The sequence below is a fragment of the Notamacropus eugenii genome, chromosome 2, assembly GCF_028372415.1.
Source record: "Notamacropus eugenii isolate mMacEug1 chromosome 2, mMacEug1.pri_v2, whole genome shotgun sequence".
NCBI classification, from domain to species: domain Eukaryota; kingdom Metazoa; phylum Chordata; class Mammalia; order Diprotodontia; family Macropodidae; genus Notamacropus; species Notamacropus eugenii.
In genome coordinates, this window is record NC_092873.1 from 108,568,493 (window position 1) to 108,590,552 (window position 22,060).

The 22,060-nt window shown below is 37.8% G+C and overlaps 1 protein-coding gene across 13 annotated transcripts in view; it reads right to left on the reverse strand.

Annotated features, from left to right (window-relative positions):
• SUPT3H (SPT3 homolog, SAGA and STAGA complex component) overlaps nucleotides 1-22,060 on the reverse strand; it is a 654,394-nt gene that overhangs the window by 76,027 nt on the left and 556,307 nt on the right. For 7 of the 13 annotated variants that reach the window (XM_072642324.1, XM_072642323.1, XM_072642325.1 and 4 more), the window contains one exon: nucleotides 1-14,987. This exon is cut by the window's left edge and continues 40,791 nt beyond it. The exons of the other annotated variants lie outside the window; for them this stretch is intronic. In XM_072642324.1, coding sequence (XP_072498425.1) covers nucleotides 14,847-14,987 — 141 coding nt within the window. In that variant the 3' untranslated portion in view covers nucleotides 1-14,846. The remainder of the gene's footprint in view (nucleotides 14,988-22,060) is intronic. 13 annotated transcript variants of the gene reach the window in all.

Below are 22,060 nucleotides of genomic sequence, written 5' to 3' on the forward strand. Positions count from 1 at the left end.
TCATTGACTCTCCTTCCCTTCTCTAGCCACTGGTAGTACAGATCAACCCATAGGATAAAGAGAATGAACTTAACAAAGTTGAGCTTAAAGTTTTAAAAGCTCAAGATTTGTTTTGTTTTCTTTTCCCTTTGTATATCTGAAGAGACAGAACCACTAATTTGGTGCCTCTTTATTGAACATGGGGCTACTTACCAGTGGACCGTTTATATAAGATCTTTAACCTTTCACAACACAAGTGAAGAATCAAGAATTAAACTAGACAGAGGGCTTCAACAGGTTTATCTCTGGGGACTGAAGAAAAGAATTTTATAGCCCAACTGCAACATCAGGTTAGAGTTTAGTTATGATGTAAGTTACAGCTGGTTGTACCAACTTCATGGTATATACAGTACACCCTTTCTCATCTGTACTGAGCCTTCAAATAAATGCCCTTGGAACCTGACCAGCAAAATGCTTGGCACACAGTAGGCCCTTAATAAATGTTCATTGGATTACTAACTACTCATTGCCCTACACTGAAGTTTGGTACCACAATTCCTTTGGTAAATGACTACTCTGCAAGGGATATACTCAGTTTTGAGGAGGTCACTGATAAACATCGTGGTTCTGCCTACTTGTCAGGGACTCTTGTTCAGGTGTGGGTTAGCCTAGATGGCCTCTGAAGTCCTTTAAAATTCTTACTGTGTGTGTGTGTGTGTGTGTGTGTGTGTGTGTGTGTGTGTGTGTGTGTGTGTGTTGGTAGATATCTTAATTTACCTCAAAGTCTGAAGCTGATGTTTTGATGAAATAGATCCTGCAACATGCCAGGAATTCTTTATGCTGAATTTAATTGCTATCAGAGCTATTATGGGCTATGCTTCCCCAGAAAACATTCACTATAAGCACAGTAGCAACTAGATCTTTTGTTCAAATAAAATCACAAAGGAATGGGATAGGACATACCTCCTTGTTGTCCTGTCTCCTACTGGAGTTATCCCAGAAATGATTTTAGTGAGCTTGCACAGGATGAACTTAGATCCCAATACTTTTGTTCAACTATTAAAAAGTAGGCATTTTATCCACCTCTACAAGAGCCAACAGAACATTAAACATAAATGAGTACTGGCAGGATGGTATATTCCTTTGCTGCTGTTCAGTCATTTCTTCATAATTCCATTTTGGGGTTTTCTTGGCAAGGATAGTGCAGTGGTTTGTCATTTCCTCCTCCAGCTCATTTTAAGATGAGGAAACTGAGGCAAAAGGGGTTAAATGACTTGCCCAGGGTCACACAGCTAGTAGGTGTATGAGGCCAGATTTGAATCTTTCTGATGTCAGGCCTGACACTCTATCCACTGTGCCACCTAGCTGCCCCCATGTTTCCTTAGGGCTATTCTATCTGAAGTTCACTGAAAAAAGATTCTACAAGTAATTATTAAATACCTATTATGTACCAGTTGTAATGAGACAGACGATTAGCTGAAGTTAGTTCCTAATAAACCAATAGCTAAAAGGACCTAAACTATGAAGGGCATATTGTCACTCACTGCTCCCTTAAGCATTAAATTATGTCACTGATCTTGGCCAGGCCTGACTTAGGCCAGTCTGAGATTGGAACAAAATGAGACCCTTCATAACTGCTCATTGATGGGGTTCTTTATGCCTGAGGTAACTGAGAATCTACATTAAACATTAAAATAAGGTTAGAACTTCAGTTCCCTGAGGATGGTTCTGATTCTGCTGTCTTTTTTTTGGCGGGGGGAGGGACACAAATTAACCTAACCTAACCATGGAGTACACATTACTTTTACCACACTCATAAGAACTCTATCTAGTTTGAGAAATCATAGACTATAGCTTTAATCCTTTAATGCAGACAAGTCATAAATTATAATATGCCATATCTATTACCTTTCAAGAATTATAAATTGTACTTCAATCACAGTCATAATTCAATTATATTCAATAAAAATTTAGTAAGCACCTACTATAGGCAAGACTCCTTGGGGAGCATTCAGAATACTAAAATGACAAATCTCAATTGCTACCTTCAAGAGTTCTGTTAGGAGATATTATGATATACACAAATATATAGGATGCAAGGTAGAGCATGACTGATAGAAGCAAAGAAGAGATGCAGACAAAATACTCTTGTAAAATTTGAGGAAGGAGAAGTTATATTCATTTTTGGGAGGATCATGAAAGGCATGTTGGGGAAGGTGCCACATAACTTTTCCAAAGGTACCCAAATGTACACCGGAACATGAACAAATGAGAATAGAAGTACAGGTTAATATGAGAAAAAAATGAGTTCTCCACACATTCTCCTCTTCCCTTCCCCTACTTACACAGGATAGCTAATGCTTAACTGAAGTACATTGAGAAGTACAAGATTTTATAGACAATTATTCTGGCATATAATCACTTTAAAAGACATCCTGTAAGCTTTCAGGTGATGTCCCTCTCTCTCTGTATCTCTCTCTGTCTCTGTCTCTCTGTCTCTGCCTCTTTCTGTTTCTCCCCTCGCCCACCCCCACCATGATATCTCTGAGTATATACATGTGTGTTTGTGGTGTTTCTTTAGCATTCATCAAAGAAAAAAAAAAATCTCCTTGACCTGTGGGGTAAGAGATCCTGGTATAGTTGAGAGTTAAGTTTTAGGAGGGTAATGAAGAGGGAAAAGGACGAAAGGACTTGCTAAAAGTTAACAGCAAAAATGACTGGGTTAAGGGGTATTCCAACTCCCTACCTTAGGTCTTTCCATTTATCATTCATTCATTTATTCATTCATTGAACATTTATTGATTTGCTACTTTGTACAAGGCACTGGTGGAAGATATAAAGATGTGAGTATTAAGGCACGATCTTTCTTCTTAAGGAGCTTAAACTCAAGGAAGGCAGTAGTGATGAATTCCATCCTAACCAAGTGTATTTTGGGACTAAGTAAAAAGGACAGTTCTTTGAAAACAACCCTTCCCTTTGTTTAGTGAGATGCTCCCTGTGTGAAATACACACACACACATACTCACACACATTAAAGAAAAGAGGAAGAGAAAAAGGAAGGAAGAAGAAAGAAAAGTATCATTTAGAGATTAGATTTAGACTAGATTCTCCAAACTCCCCTGACTCTTTTTTCTCTGGCTTGAGTTCCAACTCTGTCCCATCCATATTTCACCTATCTACCTCTTGACTGCCAACCTCTAACTTTCTACTTAGCTTGCCTAAATTCTCTCCTCATTTAATCTAATTCTTTTAAACAAAGTTTAAAAAAAACATAAGAGAGAAAAATCATATTCATATCCCAGATTTTTGACTAAAAGAGGGTTGAGGATAAAAAATCAGCATGCAATTTATCCAACTGTCATCTACATGAATTTTCATTCTGCTGTACACTAGCCTATTTAGTCTTGGAAACTGGATGAGTATACACCAGGAGTCTGAGGTCTTCTGTAAGATCCCACTCACTTGTGATCTGACCATAGATTGTTCTTTTCCCAAAGACCTTTAGCCTGTTTGGGCTCCCAGCATTCAGAGTGGCCAAAAGCCCCAAATAATTCTCCTTCAAACATAAGCCATAGTCATGAAACCAATTATAACACCACATGTTATTATTACCAATGAGGGTTGAAGTAACAGAAACGAAGAGCTGAATCATGATACTCTGATTTACATTGGTTTGTAGTTGACATTTTTTTCAGGGTTATCACACTGTTCACAATGATCATACTACTTTATCTCATCAACATAAAAACAAAGAAAGAGATCCCTCATGGCCGCTTTCATAATTCCACATAATGTTGGTCACATAGGTTGGCAAACTTTGCATTCTTCTAAAAGCCATAGAGACATTCACACACTGTTGATCATAATTTTCTCTCCTCCATGTCAAGTAAAAAAAAAAGTTGTTTACATTGTTTTTTTGGAGATAGCTTTTGTTACAGATACAATCTCAACAGGAAAATAAAACTGAATCACTTCAGAAGCCCCCCAAGAGGTACGTTTTTCCTCACTGAAGGCCTTGGGCACAAGGAAAAAACCTCACCAACACCCAATATGGGCAACAGATATTTAACTAGGTAAAAACATTATATGATGCCCAGAAAGTTCATTTTTTTTAAAACCAGGCCTTGGGTACTAGATTTCAATTCTAAACAGGCAGATGGACACACACGCACACACACACACACACACACACACACACACACACACACACACACACACACCACCACCCATGAATCCATGGAACTTGCCTGTCTGCCAGTAGTTTGATATTTTACACTGGTGCTATGGGGAAAACATTCAAAAGGGCTGCCAACGACGCAGCTCTGCTCCTTGCATTAGACTCACTTTGTAGCATGGGGGAAAATTGTGTTGGCTTCACATAGTTCATTTCCACTCGGTGAGCATTAATCTAGAGCTTGCTATGTGCCTGCCACTGTACTAGGGACTACAGTAGCATGGGTTTTATGAAACTATTGACAGATTTTCTAATGAATTCTACAATTCATTCCTTTGTGTATGTATGTGCATTAATCTCACTTCCAGTCCCAAAAGGTAGAATTTTTTTTTTTTGTATTGCTGGCCCCTTTGGTAGTCTGGTAAAGCCTGTGGACTCCTCAGAATATTTAATAAATATATAAATACAATAAAAAGGATTACAAAGGAAACCAATTATTAATTCATGGACCACAGGTTAAAACCTCCTGAACAGAGAATCTGGACAGAACAGTTGTGAGTAACACTCTTTAAGTATAGCTCTCAATTTTCTTTGATCAATATTTAAATGGGGATTAGCTTTAAAATTCCTTCACACTGTCTTCTTACAAAACCTCAGAACTCTGGAGAGGCTTTTGGAGTTTATGAGGCACCTTTACAACGTTATTACTTTGCAGCTCCTGCAGTACTGGCACAAGACTTTGGAAGCGGAACACTTCACCAAATTGGACTTGGATTCTTTTTGCTGATTTGGTTCACAAAGATTCAATAGAGACTAAGATTCTTTTAAGTGAAGAACTTTTTGTTGTTTGTTTTTTTTTTTTTTTTGGAGGGGGGAAGGCAGGGCAATTGGGGTTAGGTGACTTGCCTAAGGTCACACAGCTAGTAAGTATGTCAAATATCTGAGGATGGATTTGAACTGACAGGGCAGGTGTTCTTTTCACTAAGCCACCTGGCTGCCCCCACAAGTGAAGAACTTTTGGAGAAAGAATGGAACTCTGGCAGAAGTCAGGATTCCAGGTAGCTCCCTCAACTCCTCTCATGCTCATTCAATTAGGTATATGCTTATACAAAACAGTATGTACTTAAGTGTTTGCTGAGGGAATGAATGATCCTTACACCAATTCTGTAAGGCAACAAGTCAAGTGGCCCTATCCTGATGCTTCAGAAACTGCTTAATGTCACATGACTGATAAATACACCTGGAATTTCTACCCAGGTCTTTCCATCACAACAAGGGTACAGACTGTTTATGGACTTTATTTAGCTGTACAGTGCCCAGGCATTGTGTTGTTTCTCAGATCTTTTAACTGATGAAGGCCTTCTTTCCCCTCTCAAGACCCTCCATCAAAGAAGAGTTAGACAATGATCTTTATGATTATTTAAAGCACTAAATCTATACTCTTTATTTCTTATTACTTCCCAAAAACTCATCTTCCACTCTCACTAGATCTGTCTCTTCACATTCCTGAATATCTCATTCTCATTTCACTTACTTGCCTTGGCTTACATATTCATCTTGCCTGGAACACCCCTCAGAAGAAAGCCCATTCAGGGCTTTCTCTCTCTCTCTCTCTTGCTCTCTCTCTCGCTCTCTCTCTCTCTCTCTCTCTCTCTCTCTCTCTCTCTCAATACTCATGTGTTTAATTACTATGTAAATGCAGATATCTCCCAGTTCTTTCCTGAGCTCCAGTTCCATATCACCTATTGATCATTTTTTCTGTCTTCAAGAGAACTAATTATCTTTCCTCCTAAAGGCATTTACCCTAATTTCCCCATGTCTATGGAGCATACTATCCTAACCTTGGGGTCATTTTCAACTCTTCTCTCTCTTATGCCCTATATCCAATCAGTTTCCAAATACTGTCATGTCTACGTCCATAACATCTCTTGCAGGTCTCCTTCATTTCATACCACAACACTTCTCACCTGGACTATTGAAATAATCTCTAAATCAGTCTCCATGTTCTACCTTCTCCCCGCTCCAAGCTGTCATCCACACAGCTGACAAACAGATACTCCTAAAGCACAGATCTCACCATGTCACTCTCCTGAGTTCAAGAAGTGTCAGTAGTTTCCTTTCCCTAGGATAAAATACAGACTCCTCTGTGTAGTTTTTAAAACCCTTCATAATCTGGCTGTAGCTGATTGTTTCCAAACTGATTACACATTACAATGCTTCTTAAATCAAGCATTCTAGTCTCCAGACAAACTAGCTTACTTGTTGCTTTCTCTGTGTGACACTGCATCTTCCATGCTGCCATCTCTGCACAGGTCCTCTCACCTCTGTTTCCTTCAAAGTTCCTGTGAAGTGTATTTTTGCTCCAGCACTGGGAAAATATGGCTATTCTTCCCATGGGAACTAGGATTATAATATCCTTTTGGCGAGGTACAGGGCAAATAAAGGATGAATTTCCCTCCCTGTCCACCCTTTCAGAAGGAAACGTATATCCCCGTCTTCAAACCGCATGTATCCATTTTCCTAAATTTAGCTGACTGGAATAAAATACTGTATTTCAAAAATTTATTTCTTAATGATACAAAAGAAAAGTTACCCTCTAAGAATGAGAAACAATTAGAGTTAACATAAAAACCTGACATATTTCACAGTAGAATGTGAGGCTGTTATTCAAGAGCGAACCAGCTCTACCAAATTTGAAAACACGATGTCTAGACTGCTTTCCTAATTGATGGCAATGCATACGTTCATAAAAATTTCTCTGAAATGATACAGAAGTCTACCAACAACACAGGCTCATTGACCAGCAAATTAGGTTGTGTCTATATAACTGAAAGAACATCTGGCAAATGGAAATGTCTTAACATCCAAGTCATTCCATTGTGGTGCTGTTTTTTTTTCTTTTAACCTTATTTCCCAAATGGTTGTTTCTGGTGTCTGAAGCCTCTTGCAAGGATATCATTGAGTCAGTTTCATAAGTCTGTCTTATTCAGCTTGCTATTCTTATATAATTATTATCATTATTATTGCACATAATATGTAACAAAAACAATAACAATAATAGCAGGAAAAATGAATGTTTATTTAGCTCTCCCCTACTGTTAATGTCTCTTGATAATGGAGGTAAGCTTGGGCCTATGTCAGCAAACACAAAATATGGAAATATTCTGAGTATGTCATACATACTGTGTGCCCTTCCCCTCTCCCATTTTCTCCTAAGAAAAAAATCTAACCCAAAGGGCTAACAGCATCTAAGAATTCGACACAAATGCAGATAAACTATAGGAGACAACATTTATCTGGCAGTCTTCTCTACTGCCCCTTCCACCGTGTGTGTGTTTGTGTGTGTGTGTGTGTGTATGTGTATGTGTGTGTCTGTGTTTTCTAGGATCCAAATCCTACTTGTCTCTATAAAATGTCTCTTCCAGAACAGGGTTCACTAAATAGTCAGGACTCATGTACTGGTATTCACCAATTCATTCACCTGTAGACTTACTTTCCCACTCTTCTCAAACTCCCTCAATCACTCCCTTTCATCCACTTACATGCTGAAGCCCTTTAATATCAGAATACCCCCCAATCAAACTATATAGCTTACTCCAATATAAATGCTAGCTTTCCAGCCACATTCCTTCCTTCTCCAGACATGATATTAATACTAACAAGACCTAGTATTTACATAGCATATATGGTTTACAGGGCACTTTAATAAATATTATCTTATCCTCACTAGGTGCTATTATTATTTTCATTTTACAGGATAAGAACACTGAGGCAAACACAGGTTAAGGGATTTGCCCTGAGTCACACAGTTAGTTAAGGCTTTGAGGCTGGATTTGACCTTAGGTCCTCTTGACCCCACATTCAGTATTTTTTAATCCAGTGGACCACTTACCTGCCTCACACAAGTCAATGCACAATCACTTCACAATCAGTAACAGTTCTCAAGCTACATTCTATGGCTCTTAAATAACTAAAGAAGAGTAAGCATATTTTTCCTTTTAGCCTTCTCCCAGTAGCAGCTGTTCCTATCCTTCCTGGGATTTATAATATGCTCAGTATTTTACATACATCTTTCCCTCAGCTCTTGTCTATCTAATAATCATTCCGTATAATGAACGTGTACGTATTTATTACATAAATCATTGCAATATGTCATTATATTACATAAATATCTATATATGCTGTGTAATTACCAGTTGAACTCATTACCAGTCTAGTGTTCCATAAGTTTGACAAACATTTATTAAGTGCCTGTTGTATGCAAAGTACTATACTAGAACTGGGAGTGATGGTTGCTGTTGTTTGTCCTTTGTTTTCAAGGAGGACCATGATATCAGGAAGGCAATGCTATAACTTGCAAGTCAATTGGATTTAAGTGAGGCAGGGCTATGCAAAGTCACCAGCCTCACTTTCTCCTCTAGAGCCATCTTGATCCAGTGGTGAGATACAGGTCAGGATGACTGGATGCAGAGAGATCTATGCTAGGACTGGGAGTGATACAAAGATCATATATGACATATTTTCATCCCTCACAAAGCTTACAGTCTAGCAGAGAGATGATACACATGCAAATAATTATAATATGAATACAACATAGGACCATAGATTCAGAGCTGGAAAGAATGTTAGATAGAGGTCTATTCCCTTCCCATACTTCAGAGAAGTTAATTGACTTGCCTACTGCCACCCAAAGGAAGTGGGAAGTTGATATGATGAGTGCATCAGAGAGGTACAAAAAGTGCTATGTGAGCTTGGAGGTGGAAGAGGCCAGAAAGTGAAGGAACAGGAAAGGCTATATGGAGGAGTTAGGCTTAAAAAGGTATAGAATTCAACAGACGGAAAAGATGAGAAAGGGTTCAGAGGGTCCTGTTTATGGCTGATTGTGTGGAGTGAAACTTCCCCCCAAATGCTCTGGATGTATGGGGAAGAAACTGACCAGAATTGTACAGGAGGAAAGGGAATCCACTCAGATCACAAATCCACTAAAAGGATTGAAACATAGTGCTTTCTGCACTAGAAAAAGAAACAATGAAAACAATTTAAATGAGAAAAAAAGGATTTTCTGAGACTGCAGGAATGCCTTATTTATAGAGATTATAGAATTCTTTCCCCTGGATTTTGTTGTTGTTGTTTGTCCAGCTCCTAAATACTAATAACCAGGATACTGAAGGATCTTATATCCACACCATATTGGAACTAGTAACACACAGCCTGGAGAAGATTTGGGGGTACATAAGAGCTATTTTCAAATACTTAATGGGCTGTATTATGGAAAGTGAATTAGACTGCTTCTGCTTAGCCCAAAGAGTAGAACCAGGAACAATGAATGGAAATTGCAGGGAGGCAGATTTAGGCTTAATTTAAAAAAAAAAAACAAACATGTAACAATTAGAGAGCTACAAGATTAGAATGGGTCACCTTTGGTGGTAACTGACTGGGGTAGATGGCTTACTGAGGTTCCTTTTAGCTCTAAAATCTAGAGATTCTGAAGTGACTGGACAGTTGAGAGAAAGGTCAAAGATAATGCCTGGGTGTCAAACACTGAAGGCCGGGTGAATTATCATGTGACAATATTTCTATTGTCCAAGCCACCTACTGAAACATGACATGCAAACACATTCTAGATATGGAAGGTAGTTTGCCTAGCACCTCCCACTTTCCCTTATGATCATAACATTTATTTTCACTTGCTAATGCAGTGGCAAGCTTTCACGTCATAAAATCATAGAATCTTATACCAGGTAGAAACCTTAAGACATAATTTAATACAACTCTTTGACTGACACATGAATCTTTAATGGCTTTGCGTTGGGAATGTGAGTCTAATAATGTACTCATTTGAAGAAAATTCTGTTATAATCAAACAAGCTGGATTCAGTTCAACTAAACAAACCTCTATTAAGCACATACTAAATGCAAAGTGCTATGCTTTACCTACTGTAATAAAGTGGGTAAAGCTCTCCTTGGTGTCTTTTCTTTGGTTTAGGGCTTCAAACTGACACCTGAATGTATGCAGCTGTCTCTTTTTATGTATTAGAACCTGCCTACTCTGGGGAAATAGTGTGACATGTGCAGAGGTGAGAGACACACAAATAATTCTTCTCATAAATTTGGAAGTGGAAGAAAATCCTTTTTAACTTATCCAGGACAAGTACAGTGTGACCCAAATTATTGAGGTAGTCCAGGGAAATGTTAGAAACCTCTTGAAATTTAAGCCTGAAGGATTAAATGTCCTGAACCAAGTGAGGATTCAGTCTGGCCATTTTAAGGAAGAAAGAAATTGAGTCCTTGAATGGACAAAGTGTTTTTTTTAAAGCAAATCTTAACCAGAAGTATTGTACAGTGAAAGAATGCTGGATTTGGATTTTGACGATCTGAATCCTCATCCTGGTTCTTATACTTAATAGTTGTGTGATCTTTTTGGACAAGTAACTTAACCTCCATAGGGCTCAGTTTCTTATTTGAGTTCAATAAAGGAGTTGAACTAGATGGCCTCTAAGGTCACTTCCAACTCTGACTCTATGATCCTGTGGACTAAGATGGTTAAGCACTGTAGTAGAAAGAACAACTCATTGGAAGTCAGAGCTGTATTTTGAATTCCAGCTTTGTTACTTAATGCCTATGTGACCTTGGACAAGTCACTTTCTCCATTCAAGGACTCCATTTCTTCCTTTGTAAAACAAAGGGATTGATCTAGATGGCATCCAAGGTCTCTTTTAGCTGCCAATCCCATGAATCAATGAAGAGAGGGCTTTCTTTAAGGAAGGAGGGGAATGAACCAAGTGATTCCTTAGATTCCTTTCACCCCTTTGGATTTTTATAAATTTAATTTAAAGTGAGCTTAGGGAAGAAGGAAGGAAATAAGCATTTATGTGGTACTTATTACATGCCAGGCATTGCACCAAAGGGTTCACAAATATTATCTCATTTGAATTTAAACAATTTTATTGAGCTATGCTTTTTCTCACTCATTTACTTTGCAAGTCAAAATTTCTGTCTTCCTTGGAGATAGTACCTTTTTTATTTGTGTCTTAAAAACAAACCTCCCCAAAAGCGTCTCATGGTTTCTTCCCTAGCCTTTAACCCTGGAGAAGTTGCAGTTTGCTGGCAGCCACACTCTACAAACCACAACCTCTGTGGCTTTTTGCCTTCTCATCCTGACTTTCCTGCATATAAGCCTCACTCCCCAGATGTGGTCAGTATCACTACCACCATCTCCATCTCCATCACCATCACCACCACCCCTGGAAGTAAAATGGCCCTTTGCTCATGTCTTACTTGTCCACACAATGTCCAGGAACATTTTTCAGCACCATGTGCTTAGAAGAGATGTGAGGGTTGGAAAGCAATCCTCCTCCACTCACCAGATCTCAAGACACTTTGATATTTTCTACCATGAATACAACGTTATTCATGTTAGGCAAATGGAAACCATGATGCAAACAAGATTAGGTGGTTTACCAAAAGCTGTTACACAACAAGTAAATCCCAGCTCTGCTACTTACAAGCTGTGTAACTTTGAGCAATCACTTTATATCTCTTAGCCTTAGTTTCCTCATCTGTAAAATGAAAAGGTTGGACCAGATCATCCCAAAGGTCTACTCTAGCTCTAAATATAAATGATCCTAAATCAGTGTCAGATTCCTAGACTCTTAGGTTTAGCTCACTAACATGTGTGTCCTTTCGTAATACTTTAAGAAAGTAACTCTGGTAATTAACGTAAATAATCTGCTTCCAAGATTACTGAGAGAGGAAGGACATAGTACATTCTCTATATTTAAAAGCAAAAATTAGGAAAAGGCATCAGAAGGAAGGAAGACAATAGTTAAATTAGATAGTTTAAATTTGTATCTTATTATTCTTTCCTGGAGAGTCAGGCCAGGTTCTGTTACACAGAAATCAGTATTTTAAAATGAGGAGTAAAATACTTATCCAAATTAAATTATTAATATTATTTCCCTTCAGAGTAACTACATATATACACTGAAGATCAGGTCTGTAAACAGGAATTCTAATTCCTTTTCCTTCTTCCACGATATCTCAGCTCTTCCTCCCAGACACTACTTCTGGCCCTGGAATTCCCACACTGGAAGGACTTTGGGGCCCTGAGGTCTTATCTGATTGGACGACTCCTCCATGAATTTCCATTCCTCTCTAGGCTGACTCTAGACTTCTTCTGGTATGGCTCTGTGCTGAGTAACCCTTCTCCCCAAGATTTGTGTATTGTCTTCCTCCATTAGATGGTAAACTCCTTGAGGACAGAGACTAACTTTTACCTCTTTTTGTATTCACAGCACTTTGTATGGTGCCAGGCACATAGTAGGTGTTTAATAAATGTTGACCGATTGATTTTTCTTACTTGTATTTGTATTTCCAGCATTTACAATATAGTGCTTAGCACACAGTAAGTGCTTAATAGATGCTAGCTGACTGACTGCCTGAATTCTTTCACGTGAGCAAAGGGGTGAAGTGGTGCAGAGAACAGTTCAAAAGGGTGCAGCTGCATTAGGAGAGGGCACAGTAACCTCTCAAACAGTGTAACTTGTATTCTCATGGAAGGTGAGGGAGAAATTTAGTCCAGGGAGAGGACCGAGAGAAGTGGTAATCCAGGGCCAAATAAGCGAAAGGAGTGGGGTGTGTGACTAAAGTATAGGCCAGCGGCTTTTAGATCACTTTGAGATGGAAATATGCGTGTGTCAGAACTGAGAAAGAGACCTGGCCTCCTCACCCTAGTGAAAACTCTATGAAAAGAAATTTTAAACAGGGCACCAATACCACTGGTCATGAAATTTCTGATTATCCGAGTATCACCTGTCTTGTTCAGTGAAGTAACCCCCTGGGACTGACTAAACAATGGGAGCAAAAAAAAAAAAAACCCCAAACTTATTTTGCTTAGAGTCCAGATGTTCATAAGACAGTTGTGGATTTTTAGTCATGACAGCAGCCAGCTCCTTCTTAGACAGCTGTTTTGTACAACAGGGCTTCTTGGGCCATTTTGTACAAACATCATTAGGTAAAGCCAGGTCATACTTTGGAAGCCTAGAAGTGCTCTAGCTTGCGCAGTGTACTACAATTTGTGTAATGTGTTATGCGCTATGACACTAATGTCTCTGTAATCCTCAATGTTAAATGCCTCCCCACCATAACAAACACAACCAAGTCCTCTTATAAATACTTTCCTCACAACATACTCAACAAGAAGAGAGAGCAACTCTTTTCCAACTGTGCTTTGATGACATGTTTGAGTAATTTAAAAAATACTTTAAAATTATCTCGGCAATTCCACTTTTTATCAGCACCGTCTATTTGTTACCTCATTACTAAATTCTCTTTGAGTGTTAAGGTTACCCCCGATAGAGACAGCTGGAAAACTGCAGCAGCAAGTCAAACAGCATGTTTAATGACCAACGAACTCCTGGAAATTTAGCCCAAAAGGATACATCATTGTGTCAGACACTCTTAAGCAATATGCTCTTTGGTCTCTCCCTTTAGAAATATGAAACCCCTTGAAACCGCTACCACAAATAAGTGAACCTTTTAAATAACTGCCAAGCCACCTGCTTTTCTCCTGGAACTATCATAAAACTCCCCACGTTAGCAAAGCTTACAAAAACTCCATCCTCCTGAAAAAGTTTATATGTTTTGTTGCAGAGATTTTATTTACGGAGTTCTTTCAAACTGAAGAAAGAACTTTATAAGTCATATTCTGTTCAAGGGATAGAAGCTTTTGTAAACTAAAGGCTCAGGACTGAGTCCCATGCCAAAGAATCATTCTTTATCTCTTTAATCTTTAGCTGGCACAACATTTCAGATGGGATTCATTTAGAATAAAGAGACAGACAACATAACTTGTACAATCCTCCTCCTTAAGCAACTCAACTGGAGGTGGGTAAGGGCAGTGTGATATAAATGCGGCTGTCTGTAGGCAGCCAAAAACATACCATCTCATCTTGGAGTAATTTACCCAATAAGATGATTTAAAGGACAGTTCAGTGGCACCACTTTTGGAAGGCAAAAGGGGGGAGAAAGAATATAAATCAAAGGTGACTGGCAGGTAAAGGATATAGGCAGCAATCAGCCAAACCATGTGCGTGCACCCTGGCATACATTCAATAAGATCATTTATAAAAATTTTAAGTCAGTACACAAAAGGGGGTCTGGTGCTAACTAAATCCACAGATAGCTTACATGCCACTGAAATAAACACTTCCAGATGCGGGTGTACAAAAACCTTTTGCAGAAAGAAATGTTTTCTTTCATAAATCTGAAAGGAGGGACTCAGTGGGGAAGGGTAGAGAGCTCCAAACTGAGACTTGATTTTTGTATAGAATGCCTGTGCTTGCTAGAGTACAATAATAGGTTGGCAGTGACTTTTTCATCAGCATGGCATAGAATACCAGAAGAGAATTAGAAGTCCCAGCTTTGTCACTTTCTAGTGCTAGGGCTAACTCACTTGGCCACTCTGGATCTCAGTTTCCTCTTCTGTAAAACTGGGACAATAATACCAGCAGTATGTATATCACTGGAGGCTTGGGAGGAGAACACTCTGCAAACCATAAAAGGATCATACAATTGTGAACTATTTTATATTAAATACACAGAATAAACTTGAATTTAGACCCCTGGGATTCAGGTTTGGGAGAGAGTCTAGAGATCACTTTGTCTAGCATTTCTAGATGAAGAAACTAAGATTTCAGAATACTTTTATAGAGAGTAAAAATAAGAGTTGAGATTCAAGCCTTTGCCAACCTTTGCCATGACATCCAATGATCTGTCCACCATATTGCCCTGTCACACTGGCTTTGAAGAAGTGATTTTTGTGAATGAAACTGGCCTGTCAACAACCAGGAAAAAAATATTAATACATCAAAAAAGCAGTGATGATATCCAGCTTCAGCTTTTACAGAGATAATTGGTTTAATTCTCTTTCCAAGTATTTTGCAGAAGTAGTTGTTTAATTTAGTGCTTACTTTTCTATTATTTTAGGGCAGAAAGTTCACACATAGATGGTTCTGTCTTTTTCGTATAGGTAATAAATAATGAATTCTCCCCAATCAACGCTCCCTTTGTCCTTTTCTGATATTTCTATTTTTACAATACATTGCCTTGAAATTTTTAATAAAAAAGATTTCTTGCCATACTCTAGGAAGATAATCATTTTGGTACTAACCAGGTACAGCAAGGAAGTTTATCATATTTTAGAAAATCTGAACTTTCCCAATCAATATCTGTACTGATTTATCTTAGTAATATCTGTAAGTGATTGAAATTTTAAAGATATGTGAAAGCTTCCTGAGGGCAGAGACTTTCATTTTCATCTCTACATTCCTAGAAACATAATAGCTTACAAGCAGTAAGGAGAGGAACTAGACCTGTGATTTCACTGGCACAGGGAATACCTAGGTGAAGAAGTCCATCTACCAATGCAGATTGGAAACTTCTTTGCAACTCTGAGAGTTGCTTTTAACAGCAGAAGTTTAAGTGAATTGCCCAGTATCTTGCAGCCAATATGTGTCAGAAGTGATATGAACTTATATCCTCTGACTGCTAAACCTATGCATGGTACCATACAGCCTGCTACAAATAGTAGGTGGCTAATAAGTGCTTATGGGATTAGAGTCAATGGTAATCTCTCAAGAATGTGTCATCAACCTCATGGTTATACATAAAAATTATATAAATTACATATCAGTTTCCAGTTTATAAAGCATCATTTTCACATTAGTCATGTGAGATGGGTAGTATATTATCTTCATGTTACACACAACCTGATTAAATGAGGCTAAGTGGCTTGCCAATCCACAAACACAAAATTCATAGGTATTAGAGCTGAGATTCAAACACAAGTCTTTCAAACTCTAAGTTGAGGGCTTTCTCTAAGACACCATGCTACCCTCTAAAAATCTCCATTTGTACAGTGCTTTATTAGTGTATAAAGTACTTGTCTGGTAATTGACTTCTGGACATTTTGAACTTGATGTTGCATTAGCATCTCAAACTCAACATGTCCAAAATAGAAGTTATCATCTTTTCTCCTAAATCTCCCTCAATCCTCAACTTTTTTATGACTGTTGAAGACATCACTGCCCTTCTAGTTACCCAAGTCTGTATATTCCAACAAAACCCCAACAAGGACATTGCAATTCTGATTTAACCACCATTTATTGATGCCTACCATATGTAAGGGTAGCTAGGTGGAGCAGTGAATAGAGGCCTGGGCCTGAAGTCAGGATGATTCATCTTCCTGAGTTCAAACCTGGCCTGAGCAAGTCATGTAACTCTGCCTCAGTTTCCTCATCTGAAAAATGAGCTGGAGAAGTAAATAGTAAATGCCTGCAGTATGTTTGCCAAGAAAGTCACAACTGGGGTCATGAAGAACAGGACATGGTTGAAATGACTGAACAATATCATATGTGTGACAGAGGCTAAGAATAAAAAAAAATCACAGCCAATCTTCTAGGAACTTCTAATCCAGTCAGGGCAGTGGCATGTACTTAAGCAGTACCAAAACACAGAATGTGAAAGTTTATGTAAGGTACAGAAATACTACCTATTGGAGGTAGGAGGGATCATTTCTGGGTTTAGGGACAGAAATGTTAATAGTGATTTCTCTTTTTGCTCTTAGATCACATGGACTATGGTTGATAACTTGTGGGTTCTCCTACTTTTGCTATTACTGGTTGGAATTGATTAGTTCAGATGTGGCTTCCTTCCAGAAATCTTTCCCAGTTTTCTTAGTTTTGGTGCTCCTTCTCTCTCTAAAAATCACTGTGTACTTGGACTTATTTTGCATCTATCTTGCCTTTACTCTTTCATCAACATAATTTTATCTTTATAGTAAGCATGTTAGCTCCTTCAAGTCAGGGACCATCTCACTTGTATATTTGTATACTCCATGCCTAGAAAGAACATTGCGCAAAGAGTATAGAAGGCATTTAATAAAAGCTTGTTAATTATTTTGTTAATTAATTATTCCTTTTCCATATAAAGGTGATTCTACTAGTCAAAGAGTATGCCATTTGAATAATTTTCTCTAGTAGTGTTAATGGACTTGTTCTGATCTTTCTTACTCATCTATAAGCAGATAGTCATTAACCACAGCTGACATTTATATAACACTTTAAGGTTCCCAAACTATGTTGCATACATTATCTCATTTGAACAACCTCTGGAGGTAGGAAATACAGGACTTAATATCCTTTTACAGATTAAGATATTGAGGTTGAGAAGTTAAGTGACTTGTCCATGATGACTTAGCTATAAGTAGCAGGATTTAAAATCAGCTCTCTCTTGACCCCAACTTGCCACTATTATGAAGGCTTGCCAGGGTTAGGGGTACAGAATAAAGCCACCTAGATGCAGAGAGGTAGAGTGGTAGGATGGAAATACACAGCAGTCAGAGTATATGGCTTTACATCCCATCTCTACTCCTTACTTCCTATAGCACCAAGGCAGGTCGCTATCTCTTTAGACCTCAATTTCCTCATCTGTAAAATGAAGGGACTGTAGAAGACAGCCTCTAGAACTTCCTTCCAGTTCTTGGTCTTGTGGAATTCCTGTGACTTCGGTGCTTCTATCAACTGAGCTTAACTTGATATAAAGATTTTTCTAAAAGGACATGAATCCTTTTCCAGACTCAAAGTTGTCGTTGAGTCATTTTTCACTTGTGTCCAATTCTTCATGACCACGTCTGGGGTATTCTTGGAAAAGATACTGGAGTGGCAGTTTGTTGGAAATTGAGGCACATAAGGATAAATGATTTGCTCAGTCACAAGCTCATAAGTATCTGAGGCCAGATTTGAACTCAAGAAGATGAGTCCTCTTGACTCCAGGTGTGTCACTCTGTCCACTGTACCACCTGGCTGCCCCAAGACTCAAAGCAGTGAAATTAAACACAGATATCAAGGTACTACAGATATAAACTTAGTTTTTAAACACTCATAACCTGCTGAATCAAATATGCTAAAAATGCAATCTTTTTTCTCCCCAACTTTTATCAATTCAGTCATCTAAATGAAGCTGGATAGGTTAGATCAGGCTTACCAAACTAAGTCTGGGCTAGGAATTGTTGGCACCTGTAAAAGCTGGTCTACTATAGGACCAAAGTGCAGAGAAGTTCAGCTGGCTGACATGATTTTTTCGAGCCAGCCAGCTCAAACATTCTTTCATTCAGTCAGTGCACACCTCTTCCCCTTCCTTGCCCAAATGTTCCAGTGTGTCTGGGTCTGACTCTAGGCTCTGGGCTCTTGACTCTTGATCCCAACAAGGGTCAACAGGCCAATGTGTTCTCTAGTAAACAGATTTTCCATTTTGGGGATATGCCAAAAACTATATGCACATTCTAACCATGTGAAATCATATGAAAGTCATTCTGGGCTGGCACATCTTCCTTCATATTCTATATCTTGTTATCAATGGCATAGTTGGTTAGCAAGCTGGTTCCTGGTTTATTTTTTCATTTTAATAAAATGCACTCAAAACAGAGTTTTGAGTTGAGCTAAGAATTCAAAATAGAGAAAAAATTACATCACTGGATTGGGTGTTTTTGCTGCTTTATGTAATCACATGAGTCTGCAGTGAACTTCTATAGATGATAATCTTTGATAATATTTATCTGGAATGAAGAAATTCTGGCCTGAGAGCAAGGAGTGGTCCTAAGCTTTATTTACTCTTCTCTGTGAAGTGATATTACTCTGAACACTGTCATTTTAAGTCAGATAATAATTTTTCTAACAATAAGCTTTTGAGGTTATATTTTTGATGAGAACCTCTAAAAATTTAAGGATAAACACAAAGAGACATGAACAGGAAATAAACAATTTCAGAGGTCATGATCAAAAGGTAATACCTGGAATCCTAAAGCCCAAGAGTATACGGGGTATAAAAGAGGCAGTTTGTCTCAAATAACACTCATCTAAGAAAGTGGCTATCTTTTATTCCTTGTAACTCTTTTCTTGCTTAATACTGAATTGCACTATAGATCTTAGTATCTGTTGAAAAAGTCCTATATCTCTTGCTAAAATTTTTTTTTAAAGAGTTAAATGCTTTATGTTTCTTTAAGAAAAAAATATACAAGTTTTTTCCCCCTTCTATGTAACTATGAAGGAATTCTACTGTTTCAAATGATGGGCAATACTTAAAATGATTTTTAAGGTTCATCAAATGTATGGAGTTTTTTTCCTGCGTTAGGGAAGAATCATAGATAAAGAACTAAAAGGGACTTTCAGAGGTTATTTAGTCTGACTCCTTAATTTTACAGATGAACAAACAGGAATCCAAGAAATTAAGTCACTTGCCCAAGTTCATACAGCTTTATGTAAGGTGGCTGGGACTGAAACTTGGGTCCTCTGACTCAGAATTCAGTACTCTTTCGAATGCATTACTGTGCCTTCCAATGCATCATATTATATAGCCCTGCCTCCACAAACTCAATGACATCTTATAGAGGTGGAGTTGACTTTTCTTGAAAGTTAGGTTAGCAGAATGTGTCCTCTGGGAAGTTCAACCAAGCTGAAAAGATTCTCAATATGGTCCTGGCAACAGAGTACGTCCACTTCTTGAGCAATAGCTAGATCCAGTCCAATAAACATTTATTAAGTTCCTGCATTGGGCAGGGTACTGTGCTAAGAACCTAAAAAGAAAAACAATCTCTGCCCTCAAGGAATTTACAATCTAATGGGAGGAAACACAAAAGGAGGACAACACACAGAAGTGTAGAGAAGTTGGTAGACCAGTAGGCAAGCTACTTGGTGATAATTTCTTTGGTCATGGAAACCCATAAAATGATGAAAAGGTAAAAAAAAAAAATGGCCCTTAGTTTTGTGTAGTCCTTTCCACTTCTGCAGTGACGGTGATGGGATGGTGGAAAGGAGAGTCAAAGGTTGATAAAAATCAGTTTTTAGATTGTACATAAATGTTAATTTAGCTGCTGGATTCTTTAAATGTGAGATCTTTGTCTAGGAACTGAGTGGACAAACTACTAGAACACCTAAATGACAATATATTTTTTTAAAGTGGACTAAGTAAAATAATTAAACTTACTGACTTGTGCAATAAGCCTTGCATGAATCACATCATCAATACATTATCACTGTAAAATAAATCAGAAGATTTAGTTGCAGCTAAATGGAAGGATGGATTCCACATTCCATTTGAAGAAGTAAATAAGAGAGTTAGAAATAAGAAGCATAGTTTTATGGGACACTTGGTAATAAGCATTTGCAAAAAGTCTACCAGGAAGATAGCCAGAGTTTATGGGCCAACATTTGCTGCAAAGAGGGAGAAAAAGGAAAAATTCAACAAAAAACTTAACAAAATGGTTCAAGTAAAATCACCATATAATTCATTATTTAGTAATAACTTCAATGCTAAGACATATATAGGGGAGGATGGCAAAAAAAATACATATATATGTTGGAAAATATGGTTCAGGAGGAAGAAATGAGAGCCAAAGGCTTGTAAATTATATATGTCTTGTGCCTATATATGATGGATACTTTGTATCCTGTATACTTTTGTTAGGAAAGAATCAGGAGTCACTGGACATGGTAAACACTAAATAAAATCACAAAACGTGAAACTAATTATGTGTTAACAGATGGAAAATAATTGGTTACTACAGTGGGATTCATTTCCCATATAGTTATATATGAATAGTCAGAACATCATCTTGTTAGGACAAAGAACAAAATCAGGATGAAATTGGAAGAATAAAAATGACAAGAAGTTATGGCATGCAATTAAAACATTATCTATTTAAACAGTCATAGGAAATGGGAAATAGATAAAAGAACAAACACTGACTGCATATCAAAATTTTATAAAAAATTTTATCTGGTATAGCTCAGTCATAATAAAGAGATTAAAAGCACCCTAGAAGCCACCTCAGTCAAAAAAACAACTTGCTCTCCTTGTCAGCTGGAGAGAGATATCAGCCAAGGACACCAGTAGTTCACAGCATAAAATCAGTTGTAAAATCTTATGGGTGAGGATGTTGGAAGATTATGAGCAATACTGCCTCATAAAATATCAGAGATGGAGAATAAAAGAATAAAAAGAAAATGGCGAGAGATGCAATTAAGCCGGATCATTAGGATGAAACTGGAAGGAGGCCAAATAGAATTCCATCAAGATGTATGTGCAAAAACTCTTTCTCAATCAGGGAAAGTGGAACCAGTACATTTGTACGCTAACATCACAGTCCTTGATGTGGAATATGAGGAAACAGAAATGGCACTAAAGAAAAGGTGGGAAGATCAGCTAAATTAGACCAAGTCTACAAATAGAAATTCCTTGATGAAGGTCACACAATTTTGAGGATGTTGACAACAAATTTTTGAGATTCACTTTATCTAAATGAAATAAATACCTATTTGGCACCTGCTGTGTGTCGAACACTGTGTATACAATGATAAAAACAAAACAACAGGAAGACTAAGCTATGAGGATAGTCCAGGTAAGGAGTGATGAGTACCTGTATTGGGACAGAAGCTGTAAGTGGGGAGAAGGGGAAGGATTTGAGATATGTTATAGAGATAGGATCAACAAATCAAATTCTTGTGAAAAAAAATAGTGATTACCCAAAAAAAGGTGACTGAGAAAACATTAACCCATCTGTACTTTGCAATCTCTATAAAATATTTATGAGAATAATCCATAGCTAGGTTAAGAGAATTTCTGATGAAAGTATGAGAAAGAACTAAGCAGTCTCACTTTTCTATAGTGACATAAGTGACTGAAAGGTAAGACAAATCAGGCTCCCACTATGGTTATTATTTGTTGAGTATTAAAAAAATATGATCTGATAGAACAAAATGCTATCTTAAAAAACCTTCCTTCAATAAAGTTCTCTCTCATGTATATGTCAAAATCATATAACATGTAATATATAAAAACAGAAGTGATTTT